The sequence below is a fragment of the Calypte anna genome, chromosome W, assembly GCF_003957555.1.
Source record: "Calypte anna isolate BGI_N300 chromosome W, bCalAnn1_v1.p, whole genome shotgun sequence".
In the NCBI taxonomy this organism is placed as follows: Eukaryota; Metazoa; Chordata; class Aves; order Apodiformes; family Trochilidae; genus Calypte; species Calypte anna.
Window position 1 is genome coordinate 13,619,154 of NC_044276.1, and position 13,025 is coordinate 13,632,178.

Consider the following 13,025-nt stretch of genomic DNA (forward strand, 5'->3'; position numbering starts at 1 on the left):
ATCCATTAATGAGATTGCTAGTCTTTGAAGCTTTGCTCACTTCTGGTTTTCCTAGGAGAGCAGGGTAAAAGGGAATACTCCAGTTTGTGTTTGTTTCTTTGCAAGGGTCTGGTAGATAGATTCATTCTTATTTATTATTTTTTTTTATGCAATGGTAATTGTAAAATCATAGAAAGAATAACATCTGTGTAGTGTTCTAACTCTGTGTAATGCTTTCCTTTGCTCTTTCAGGTAAAATCCCAGATGAAGCCAAAGCCCTTTCTTTATTGGCACCCGCTCCTACTATGACAAGCCTGATGCCTGGTGCAGGGTTACTTCCTATACCTACACCAACCCCTTTGGCTACAGTAAGTAAAATACAGTCCTTGTTTGATTTCTGGTTTTCCTCTATACTCAGTAGCCTTTCTGTATTCAGACAAGAACTATCTGCTCCATGGATGTTGTCCTCTTTTATGCTAAATCAGTGAGGATTTAGCTGCGGTGCCTCTTTTAAGGGTAGATCACAAGATGTCCATCTTTCCTGGATGTTTCTTTCAGATTTTTGTTTTGAAAAAAAAATTGGGTAAATACTGGTTTTGAATGTGTCCATTTTAATTGTTGTCCCTTCCCTAGACCCATTAGTTGGATCCAGTTACAATACTATCCACCTCCTAAAAAATTTGTTACAACATAATAGTTATAGTGACACAATTCTTTGGAACATTAAAGTGCTGTATTAGGGTGCTTTTACTTGATGTCTCTATGACAGGGTTTTTGACTGTTAGCCTAACAAAGTTTTCACTGCGAAAAGCATAGGAACTAATTGCTGCTGCTTCTGCTCAATTCTCTTTTGCTTCTGTAAGCCTTTCTTGACATCAGCAGGCTGCTATGCCCTATTCAGGGAGAATTCTGGAAACAGTAGTTCCTACTTCCAAAAAATTTGGTTTAATGTCACTAACCCCATGTTATTTGAAGATAAAACTCCTCAGTATTCCAAACATATTGTAGCAGTGTGTATACTGATGTTGTTATTGGTACTATGCTGGATTTTTGAGTCATATTAAGGGTGTTATGCAGATTCCCAAACCTATCTGTCCTTAAATGATTCCTTACCCGTCTCCGTTACCAAAAGCATTATTCCCCCCCTCTCATATTCTTAGCTTCCTAAAAGAAATTAATGTATTTAGTGCCTTCCTTCCTGCCTTCCTTCAAAACATTACCAAGTTTGATTTCTTCTGCACTATTTCAGAAACCTGCAAAAACGATCAGCACCATTTTTGAAACTTGTGCTCCAACAGCTGTTTAGAGTGTACAACTTATATAATGAAACAGTAGGACCAAAGTCACCAGTTGGGGGTTTAGGCTAATTCTGTTTATGGTTCATAACTGTATAAGAGACACTGCATGACTTTGAAAATAATTTATAGTTCACAAGAATGTTGGCCTTTTTTTTTTTTTTGTCTTAAAATGGATGATACTGCCCTCATTGATAACTAATAGTTTAGGCATTTCATTCAACAAAATGGGCTTACTTGTGGTTCCACTGCATACTTGCTGCTAATGAAGCATAAATAATCATGGAATTGTAGAATAATTTTGGTTGGAAGAGACCTTTAAGATCATCAAGTCCAACCGTAAACCTAACACTACCAAGTCCACCACTAAACCATGTCACTAGGTAGCACATCTACACATCTTTTAAATACCTGCAAGGATGGTGACTCAACCACTTCCTTGGGCAGCCTGTTCCAGTACCTGACAACCCTTGAAGTGAAGAAATTTCTCCTAATAGCCAATCTAAACCTCCCCTGGCACAACTTGAGACTGTTTCCTCTCATCTTATCACTTGTTACTTGGGAAAAGAGACCAACACCCACCTTGCTACAACCTCCTTTCAGGGAGCTGCAGAGAGAAATAAGGTCTCCCCTCAGTCTCCTTTTCTCCACACTAAACAACCCCAGTTCCCTCAGCTATTCCTCATAGGACTTGTTCTGCAGACTCTTCACCAGCTTTTTTGCTCTTTTTTGGACACGCTCCAGCACCTCAATGTCCTTCTTGTACTGGGGGGCCCAAAACTGAACACAGTATTTGAGGTGAGGCCTCACCAGCATTGAGTACAAGGGGGCAATCACTTCCCTAGTCCTGCTGGCCACACTATTCCTGATACAAGCCAGGACTCAAACCAGTAACTCAGCAGACCAATTTAGTAGTGATTTTTAAGTTACTTCTTATTATAACATTCTCCAGGAGAGATTTCAATTCCCAGTTCTAAAAATTAAAGTTGTATTGTCCTCATTCTCTAGGAAGAGACTGTGTTAACAGGGGAAGATCTTAGACTTAATATCCTTTGTGTTTCAAATGTAATTAATCTTCCCTTACGTGACATGTTTGTCCAAAAGGTATCTTATTTGTCCTTTTGATGGACTGATTATCTGTCATGGAAAAAAATGGCCCTGGGCACTGTCATTCAGGAACAGACTGCTCCAGCACGGGCTCCCCATGGGGTCACAGCTTCCTTCGAAAACATCCATCTAGTCCAGCGTGGGGTCCTCCACGGGCTGCAGGTGAATATCTGCTCCACTGTGGACCTCCATGGGCTGCAGAGGGACAGCCTGCTTCACCATGATCTTCACCACAGGCTACAGGGGAATCTCTGCTCTGGTTCTTGGAGCACCTCCTTCACTGACCTTGGTGTCTGCAGAGTTGCTTCTCACACATATTCTCACTCCTCTCTTCTGGCTGCTGTTGTGCAGCAATTTTTTCCCCTTCTTAAATATGTTATCACAGAGAAGTGCTACCACCATCACTGACTGGCTCGGATTGGTCAGCTGTGGGTCTGTCTCAGAAACAATTGGAAATGATTCTATCAGACTTGGGAACAGATTCTGGCATCTTCTCACAGAAGCCACCCCTGTAGACCCCTCTTCCACTACCAAAACCTTGCCACTTAAACCCAATACAGTACTCAGCTGGGATGGTTCAGTTTAAAGTCTTCCCTAAATGCACTGAAGTGCATCTACACCAATGCACACAGCACGGGCAACAAACTGGAAGGAGCTGGAAGCCATTGTACAGCAGGAAAACTATGATAGAGTTGCCATCACAGAAAAGCGATGGGATGACTCGCACGACTGGAGTGCTGCAACCTATGGCTACAAGCTCTTCAGAAGGGATAAATAAGGAAGGAGAGATGGTGGGGTGGCCCTGTATGTTAGGGAGTGTTATGGATTCCTAGAACTTAATGATAATGACAATAGGGTTGAGTGTTTATGGGTAAGAATCGGGGAAGGCCAACAAGGCAGACATCATGGTGGAAGTCTGTTATAGACCACCCAAACTGGATGAAGAGACAGATAAAATACTCTAGGTTTCTGAGAGAACTCTCAATCGCTTGCCCTTGTTCCCATCAGGGACTTCAACTTCCCAGATGTCTGCTGGAAATATAATACAGCAGAGAGGGAACAGTCCTGGAGATTCCCTGAGTGTGTGGAGAATAACTTTCTGACAGAGATGGTAAGGGAGCCAACTAGGGAAGGAGCCCTGCTGGACCTGCTGTTTGTCAACAGAGATGGGTTTGTGGAAGATGTGACAGTTGGAGGCCGTCTTGGGCACAGTGATCATGAAATGATAGAGTTCTCTATTCTCGGAGAAGTAAGGAAGAGGGATCAGCAGAACTGCCAACTTGGTCTTGCAGTGAGCAGACTTTGGCTTGTTTCAGGCACTGGTTGACAGTCCCGTGGGAGGCAGTCTTGAAGGGCAAAGGAGTCCAGAAAGGCTGGATGTCACGGTTTAATGCTGGGCCAGCAATTAAATGAATGAATGATGCTCTCTATCCCTACTAACGTAATGCTATTTTGATCAAAATCTGGTGGACTCAGCTCAAGAGAAAACTCAAGAGAGGTATAATTTCCCAAGGTAAAAACAACAAAGTTTGTTTTGTCCACATGAAAAATCACTGCAAAATGTGCCACAGTGTAGAGCGGTATTAAAGACCATATCACAACTACAACTCTTGCCAGCACTTACCATCAATAAACCACAAAGCAACACCAAGGCCAGCTAAACAATGACATACCGCATACCCTACATACCACAGGTATGGCATCATACCGGTAAATAACTAAAAATTACATGATGCGAGTTGTCTGTTCCATTTCCAACCCTTCAGGATTCTCAAAAGAAAACATCTCCAAGTCTCTCAACTGAGCTATGTGGGTCTCCTCCTCCCACCTAAGTTTGAATTCAAAATATTCAGACAATTAGTGAGAACCTGAGCCTGGGCTCAAGCTAATGAGCTGAGCCCCATGTTGGGTGCCAATAAATCTGTCACGGTTTAATGCTGGGCAGGAAACTAAATGAATGATAGATGCTCTCTACTAACTCCTCTCCCTTCCCAGAAAGGGAAAGGAAAGGGAATAAACAGACTTAGGGGTTGGAAACTAAACTACACAATTGTCCTGGTTTGAGAGGACCACGATAATAATTGCCTACAGTTATACTGACCTGAGACTGCTTGGGATACCACCAGTAGCTGGCAGCCTGTTGATGTGGCAATTACAAAGGGGGGGGAGCAGCTGTGCCTATGGGAGGAGAGGATGGGTCAGTAACCAAAATGGACCAATCACAGTATTCCTTCCCATGGTGCTCAATATAAAAAGGCTCCTAAGAGAGGTTGGTTGGTTGGTTGGTCACCTTGTTGGAAAAAAACATTGTTCATCAAGACAGTTTGCCTTTCCCTGAGTAGGCCTGGTGTGTCTCCTCCAAGGATTTTGTGGACTGTCATTGACACCCTGGACTCAGGCACCCCCATCTGCTGTTGAGTCCTGTTTGGGACTTGTCTGGTCAGGAAGTAATTAGCAACTGATGGGTGTGGGGTTTGTATTTATATATTTGCATGTATTTATAACTTGTCATTATTATTACTATTACTACTTCATTAAACCTATTCTAGTTCTTTTCCAACCTTAAAGTCTCTCTCCCTTACTCCCTATTTTTATGTATCCCTCAGAGGGTATTTGGGGAATAACAGAGAGAATCTGTCACCTAGTTAATGGCAATGTTAATGAAACAGTAATTCTAGAAAAAGAAAATAATGAAATACATACAAATATACACAAAACCACTATTGTGCTCCCCTCAATAATGCTCATGTGACCACTGAGGCTGCAGGGCAGGGCCTGAGTAAGTTCTAGACTGGGCTCCTGGAGTCAGTGGCAGACAGGAACTGGATGCACAAATGAATGGATTTAGGAATGCAGGGATTGGGATCAAAGGCAGACAAATGGATGGAGTCAGCAGTCCTGGCTAACAGGGAAGGTCCCAGGTGACTGGGGGCTTGCAAATGTGATGATCACCTACTAGAAGGAGGATCCAGGGAACTACAGGCCTGTCAGCCAGACGTCAGTACTGGGGAAAATTATGGAGAGGTTCATCTTGAGTGCGCTCACATGGCAAGTGCAGGGCAGCCAGGGGATCAGGCCCAGCCAGCGTGGGTTTATGAAAGTCAGGTGCTGCTTGAGCAAGCTGGTCTCATTCTATGACCGGGTGACCCACCTAGTAGATGAGGGAAAGGCTGCGGGCGTTGTCTATCTGGACTTTAGTAAAGCCTTTAGCACAGTCTCTGACAGTGTTCTCCTAGAGTCTTGTTTAATATCTTCATCAACAATCTGGATGAGGGGATGCAGTACTTCCCCAGTAAATTTGCAGATGATGGTACACTGGGTGGGAGTGTTGATCTTTCTGAGGGTAGGAAGGCTCTTCAGAGGGACCTGGACAGGCTGGATGGATGAGCTGAGGTCATCTGTATGAAGTTTAACAAGAACAATTTCCAGATCCTGAACTTGAGTCACAAGAACCCATTGCAACACTACAGGCTTGGGGAGGAGTAGCTAGAAAGCTGCCTGGAAGTGCACAAGGCAGGCAAGTATTAATAAATGTAGTATTTCCCACCAGTGCTTAGTTGCAAAGCATATTCTGGTTTTGTGTTTTCCAGCTCAGTGTTCCACTTGGCACTTTGGGGTCTATACCATCAGCAGCATTGGACCCTAACATTACAGCTCTGGGAGAAATACCACAGCCACCAATTATGGGGAATGTGGACCCATCCAAAATTGATGAAATCAGAAGAACAGTTTACGTTGGAAACTTGAATTCACAGGTAGCGTTTTTGTTTTGTTTTTTTTTTTTAATTTTTATTACTTGCAATATTAATGGAAGATGCAGAACTGTAATTTACGAATTAGAATCCTACACATTAAGACTTTTCATTAGTTGATACCAATAGGAATTAAAAAAAATCAACCAAAACCAAGAACGATTTTTGGTCACGAGTGATATTTTGAATTGTCCTTTGCCAGTCAGATCAGACCTGACTGTGGAATTCTTTCTAGCAGGTTACCAGAGAAATCACCAATCACGGTAGCAGTCTCCCACAACACTGTGCAGTTGCATAAGTACAGTAAGAAGGAATGATTTGTCCTAGTGGAAGTTGCAAAATTAGCATAAATACCTTTGAGTTTCTCTGATAGGAAAGTTAGTTTTTTCAGAAATTTGTTTTTTCAGCAATTGATTGAATTAATGGCAAAACCATTTGCTTTTAACTGATGGCAAAGTAAGTATTTGATTGTGGGGTTTTTTGACTGCCAAAATAGCTACCGGAGTGTAAAAGTACTGTTGATCACACAAAAATAAAACAAACTGGAAGCTAGTTGAAAAAGAGATAAAAGCAAAGACTTGTAATACTTTTTTTTTTTTTTAACTGATCAAAATTTACAACCAATATCTTGGACAGAAGTGTATGAGGAAAATTTTCACATTTATTTCAAATCACACGGAATCACAGAGTTGTCACTGTTAGAAAAGATCTCCTTTGCTGTAGATGTTTCTTGGAAAAGGAGCCTGATTCTCCTCTTCCTCTGGTCTGTGTCTCTTCCTTCAGCTAGGAATCAAAAGTAGCCACCTGATTTCTAGTATTTGCATTCTGTTTGTCAGTAAAACTGTGTCAGAACTCAGAGAGTGGTGATCAATGGAGCAGGTTCGAGTTGGGAGGCCTGTAACCAGCAGTGTCCCCCAGAGGGACCTGGACGAGGGGACAGAGTGTATCCTCAGCAAGTTTGCTGATGATACAAAACTGGGAGGGGTGGCTGACACTCCAGAGGGCTGTGCTGCCATCCAGTGTAGCCTGGACAGAGAAGAACCTAATGATGTTCGATAAGAGCAAGTGTAGGGTCCTGCACCTGGAGAGGAAAAACCCCAAGCACCAATATAGGTTAGGGGTGGACCTGCTGGAAAGCAGTTCTGAGAAAAAAGATCCTGGAGACCTGGTAGACAGTAAATTATCCATGAGCCAGCAGTGTGCCCTTATTGCCAAGGCCAATGGAATCCTGAGTTGCATAAAGAAGAGTGTGGCCAGTAGGTCCAGGGAGATCATTCACAGAATCATCGAGGCTGAAAACGACCTCTGAGATCATCAAGTCCAACCCTTAATCCACTACCACTGTGGTTAATAAACATCCAGTCTCTTTTTAAAAACGTCCAGGGACAGAGAATCCACCACCTCCCTGGGCAGCCCATTCCAATGCCTGATCACCCTCTCTGTAAAGAATTTTTTCCTAATATCTAACTTAAACCTCCCCTGACAGAGCTTAAGTCCATGCCCTCTTGTCTTACTGGAAGCTAATTGGGAGGAGACCGACCCCCACCTGGCTACAACCTCCTTTCAGGTAGTTGTAGAGAGTGATGAGGTCTCCCCTGAGCCTCCTCTTCTCCAGACTAAACAACCCCAGCTCCCTCAGCCCTTCCTCATAGGACTTGTGCTCGAGTCCCTTCACCAGCCTCCTTGCTCTTCCCTGGACCTGCTCCAGCACCTCAATATCCTTCCTAAACTGAGGGGCCCAGAACTGGACACAGTACTCGAGGTGTGGCCTTACCAGCACTGAGTACAGGGGAAGAATCACTTCCCTGGACCTGTTGGTCACACTGTTCCTGATACAGGCCAGGATGCCATTGTCCTTCTTGGCCACCTGGGCACACTGCTGGCTCATGTTCAGCTTCCTGTCAATCCAGACTCCCAGGTTCCTTTCTGCCTGGCTGCTCTCCAGCCACTCTGTCCCCAGCCTGTAGCGCTGCATGGGGTTGTTGTGGCCAAAGAGCAGGACCCGGCACTTGGCCATGTTGAACCTCATCCCATTGGAATCAGCCCAACTCTCCAGTCTGTCCAGGTCCCTCTGCAGAGCCCTCTTGCCTTCCAGCTGATCGATACACCCCCCCAAACTTAGCGTCGCCTGCGAATTTGCTAATTGTGGACTCAATCCCCCCATCTAAATCCTCTATGAAGATATTAAACAGAACTGGGCCCAGCACTGATCCCTGGGGGACACCACTCGTGAGCGGACGCCAATTGGATGCAGCACCGTTCAGCACCACTCTCTGGGCCCGGCCCTCCAGCCAGTTCCTAACCCAGCACAGAGTGCTCCTCTGTAAGCCGTGGGCTGACAGCTTTTCCAGGAGAATGTTATGGGAGACGGTGTCAAAGGCTTTGCTGAAGTCCAGGTAGACTCCATCCACAGCCTTCCCCTCATCCACCAGGCGGGTCACCCGATCATAAAAGGAGATGGGGCTGGTCATACAGGACCTGCCCTTCCTAAACTCGTGCTGGCTGGGTCTGATCCCCTGTCCATCCTGTAGGTGCTGTGTGATTGCCCCTAGGATGATCTGCTCCATAACCTTGCCAGGCACTGACGTCAGGCTGACAGGCCTGGAGTTTCCTGGGTCCTCCTTTCGTCCCTTTTTGTGGATTAGTGTGACTTTTTCCAACTTCCAATCATCTGGGACCTCCCCAGTCAGCCAGGACTGTTGGTAAATGATGGAGAGCGGCTTGGCAAGCTCTTCCGACAGCTCCCTCATCACCCCGGGGTGGATCCCGTCTGGTCCCATAGACTTAGAATCATAGAATCATAGAATAGGCTGGGTTGGAAGGGACCTCAGAGATCATCGAGTCCAACCCTTGATCAACTACCGCCACAGTCACTAGACTATGGCACTGAGTGCCATATCGAGTCGCTTTTTAAATGTCTCCAGGGACGAAGAGTCCACCACCTCCCCAGGCAGCCCGTTCCAATGGCTGATCACCCTTTCCGTGAAAAAAATCTTTCTAATATCCAATCTGAACTTCCCCCGGCACAATTTAAGACCATGCCCTCTTGTCTTACTGAGAGTTGCCTGGGAAAAGAGACCAACCCCCACCTGGCTACAACCTCCTTTCAGGTAGTTGTAGAGAGCAATGAGGTCTCCCCTGAGCCTCCTCTTCTTCAGGCTGAACAGCCCCAGCTCCCTCAGCCTCTCCTCATAGGATCTGTGTTCGAGTCCCTTCACCAAAGGTTGCCCTCCTTTGGACCTGTTCGAGGACCTCAATATTCTTCTTGAACTGAGGGGCCCAGAACTGAACACAGTACTCAAGGTGTGGCCTTACCAGGGCTGAGTATAGGGGCAGAATCACCTCCTTGGACCTGCTGGTGACGCTGTTTCTGATACATGCCAGGATGCCATTGGCCTTCTTGGCCACCTGGGCACACTGCTGGCTCATGTTCAGCTTCCTGTCAATCCAGGCTCCCAGGTCCCTTTCTGCCTGGCTGCTCTCCAACCACTCTGTCCCCAGCCTGTAGCGCTGCATGGGGTTGTTGTGGCCAAAGTGCAGGACCCGGCACTTGGCCGTGTTGAAGCTCATCCCATTGGAGTCAGCCCATCTCTCTGGTCTGTCCAGGTCCCTCTGCAGAGCCCTCCTGCCTTCCAGCTGATCGACACTTCTCCCCAGCTTGGTGTCATCAGCAAACTTGCTGATGATGGACTCAATCCCCTCATCCAAGTCATCAATGAAGATATTGAACAGGACTGGGCCCAGCACTGATCCCTGGGGGACACCGCTGGTGACCGGCCGCCAACTGGAAGCAGCCCCATTCAGTACCACTCTCTGGGCCCGGCCTTCCAGCCAATTCTTAACCCAGTGCAGAGTACGCTTGTCCAAGCTGTGGGCAGCCAGCTTTCTCAGGAGGATGCTGTGGGAGACGGTGTCGAAGGCCTTGCTGAAGTCCAGATAGACCACATCCACAGCCTTCCCCTCATCCACCAGTCGGGTCACCTGATCATAAAAGGAGATCAGGTTGGTCAGACAGGACCTGCCCTTCCTAAACCCGTGCTGGCTGGGTCTGATCCCCTGTCCATCCTGCAGGTGCTGTGTGATTGCCCCCAGGATGATCTGTTCCATAACCCTGCCAGGCACTGAGGTCAGGCTGACAGGCCTGTAGTTTCCCGGGTCTTCCTTCCGGCCCTTCTTGTGGATTGGCGTGACGTTGGCCAACTTCCAGTCATCAGGGATGTCCCCAGTGAGCCAGGACTTCTGGTAGATGATAGAGAGAGGCTTGGCGAGCTTTTCTGCCAACTCTCTCATCACCCTTGGATGGAGTTCATCTGGTCCCATAGACTTGTGGGGATCCAAGCAGCTCAGTAGATCACTGACAGTTTCCTTCTGGATTGCAGGGGGGGTGTTTAGATTCTTGTCTCCTATAGGCTCCAGAAGCCAGCTGTCCTCAGGATAGCCCGTTTTACTGTTAAAAACTGAGGCAAAGAAGGTGTTAAATACCTCAGCCTTTTCTTCATCTTTGACAATTACATTCCCATCCATGTCCATTAAAGAATGAATGTTTTCCTTGCCCCTCCTTTTGCCACTGATGTATCTGTAGAAGGACTTCTTGTTATCCTTCACAGAGGTGGCGAGATTTAGTTCAAGTTGTGCCTTTGTGTCTCTAATTTTTTTCCTACATAACTTAACTGTATTCCTGAATTCCTCTTGAGTATATAACCCTTTTTTCCATAACCGGTAGGCCCTCTTCTTATTCCTAATTTCCTTCAAAGTCTCTTTGTTGAGCCAGAGTGGTCGTCTTCCCCGCCGGCTCGCCTTTCGGCACACCGGGACAGCCTGCTCCTGAGCTTTCAAAACTTGCTCTTTGAAGAATGTCCATCCCTCCTTGACCCCTTTGTTTTCAAGGGCTGTTTCCCAGGGTATGCTCTGGACTAGTCTTCTGAACAGGCCAAAATCTGCCCTCCGGAAGTCTAATGTAGAGGATCCTTGTGAGGATCCAAGTGGCTCAGGTCACTAACAGTTCCCTCCAGGATTACAGTGGGGCTACTCAGCTTATTTCTCTCTACAAGCCCCAGAAGCCAGCTGTGAGGCTTGTAGAGAGAAATAAGAAGCTGAGTAGCTTCTCCCTCTCTATTCTGCCCTGGTGAGGCCACAGCTGGCATACTGCATCCAGTTCTGGGCTCCCCATCTCAAGAGAGACAGGGAACTACTGGAGAGAGTCCAGCGGACGGTGACGAAGATAATTTGGGGATTGGAGCATGTCTCTTATGAGGAAAGGCTGAGAGAGCTGGGAGTCTTTAGCCTGGACAAGAGAAGGCCGAGGGGACACCTTATCAATGCTTACAAGTATCTAAAGGGTGGGTGCAAGGACAATGGAGCCGGACTCCTCTCAGTAGTTCCCAGTGACAGGATGAGGGGCAACAGGCACAAGCTGGAACATAGGAAGTTTCATTTAAATATGAAAAAATCCTTTTTATTATGAGGGTGGCACTGGAACGGGCTGCCCAGGGAGGTTGTGTGTGGAGAGCTGCCTCACTAATTTGAGAGACTTGAGAGCTAGTGAAAAAGCAGGGCCCCACGTTGGGCGCCACTTCTTGCGAACACAATGAGAAAAAATTAGAGAGGAGAAAAAAGTTGAGGCCAGGCGAGACATATACTCGGTGGTAATATGTCTGACTTTATTAATCAGCAGCGCTCTTTTATAGTGCAGAGTAAACATGGCATCATGATAAGGTGGGTTATGTTTTAAAAGCAAGGCACAATAAACAGAGACCATGGTCTTGCTTACTACAGACGTTGTTTACAGCACTTTTCCACAATAGAACATTCTGGGAAAACCAAGAGTTGATAGAATATATAATCCCTTTGTTCAGAGCAGGTGTCCTCCAAATTCCTTACTATCTTTTCTGGAGATGAGCCTTGCCTCATCTTTATTTTTCTGGCAGCAGGCCTTGCCTTGCCGCTATCTCTGGTCGGCCTTGCTTTGTATCATGGGGCCCTGCTTTTTCGATAGCTCTCAGGTCTCTCAAATTAGCGAGGCAGCTCTCCACAGTTATGGAGTCCCCTTCTCTGGAGATATTCAAAACCTGCCTGGATGCAGTCCTGTGTAATGTGCTCTAGGTGATCCTGCGTTAGTGAGAGAGTTGGACTAGATGATCTCTAGAGGTCCCTTCCGACTGTGATGATTCTGTGAGAACAAGGTAAGCTGCCACCTAGTTCTTAGAAGGTCCTGTATGTTCTATTCCATCTCTTCTTCAAAAAGACTAGTAGACTGTCTGATATTTTACTCTCTTCAGAAAAAGCACCTGCATCTTCAAAAATGGTCCCAATTCAATAATGCAGTGTAAATCCAGACAGCTGAAATACTAGGCTTTTGGATAATCTTCTCCTGAATGATTTGTAACCATTTCAACTAGGCAAAGTCAATCATTAAAATAAAAAGACACCCTTAAATACAGGCTAACTGGGACTTGGTAGTCCAACCTATTGACAAATACTTCAGAACAACATAATTACTGAGGCTGGAAGAGCCCCCTGAAGAACACCTAGTCCAGGCCCCCACACTCCCAAAACAGGATCGAGTAGAGGAGGTTACTCAAGGTCATGTCCTGTCAGGTTTTAATCTCTCCAAGGATGGAGACTCCACAATCTCTCTGGGCACCTGGTTCCAGTTTGCCCAGAAAACACATCATTTAAACATTAGAAAAACACTTTTATTTCCTATATTTCAACATATGCCCACTGCCTCTTGCCCCGTCACTGGTCATCACTGCGAAGAGTTGGGGGTAGAGTGCTACATCATCTTCATGCTCTTCCATCAGGTATTCAATATGCACTGATGTAGCGGAAAGAGCCTTTCTTGCTCTTGAGGCTTGACAAGCTGCTGGCCTCTCCATTGCTTTGCACAAGA

General features: G+C 46.0%; 1 protein-coding gene across 1 annotated transcript in view; it reads left to right on the forward strand.

Moving 5' to 3' along the window:
• Positions 1-13,025, forward strand: part of LOC103539710 (splicing regulatory glutamine/lysine-rich protein 1-like) — a 77,246-nt gene that overhangs the window by 45,600 nt on the left and 18,621 nt on the right. The window contains 2 exon segments of the mRNA XM_030468332.1: positions 232-347; positions 5,972-6,136. Of these exon segments, the coding sequence (XP_030324192.1) occupies positions 232-347; positions 5,972-6,136 (281 nt within the window).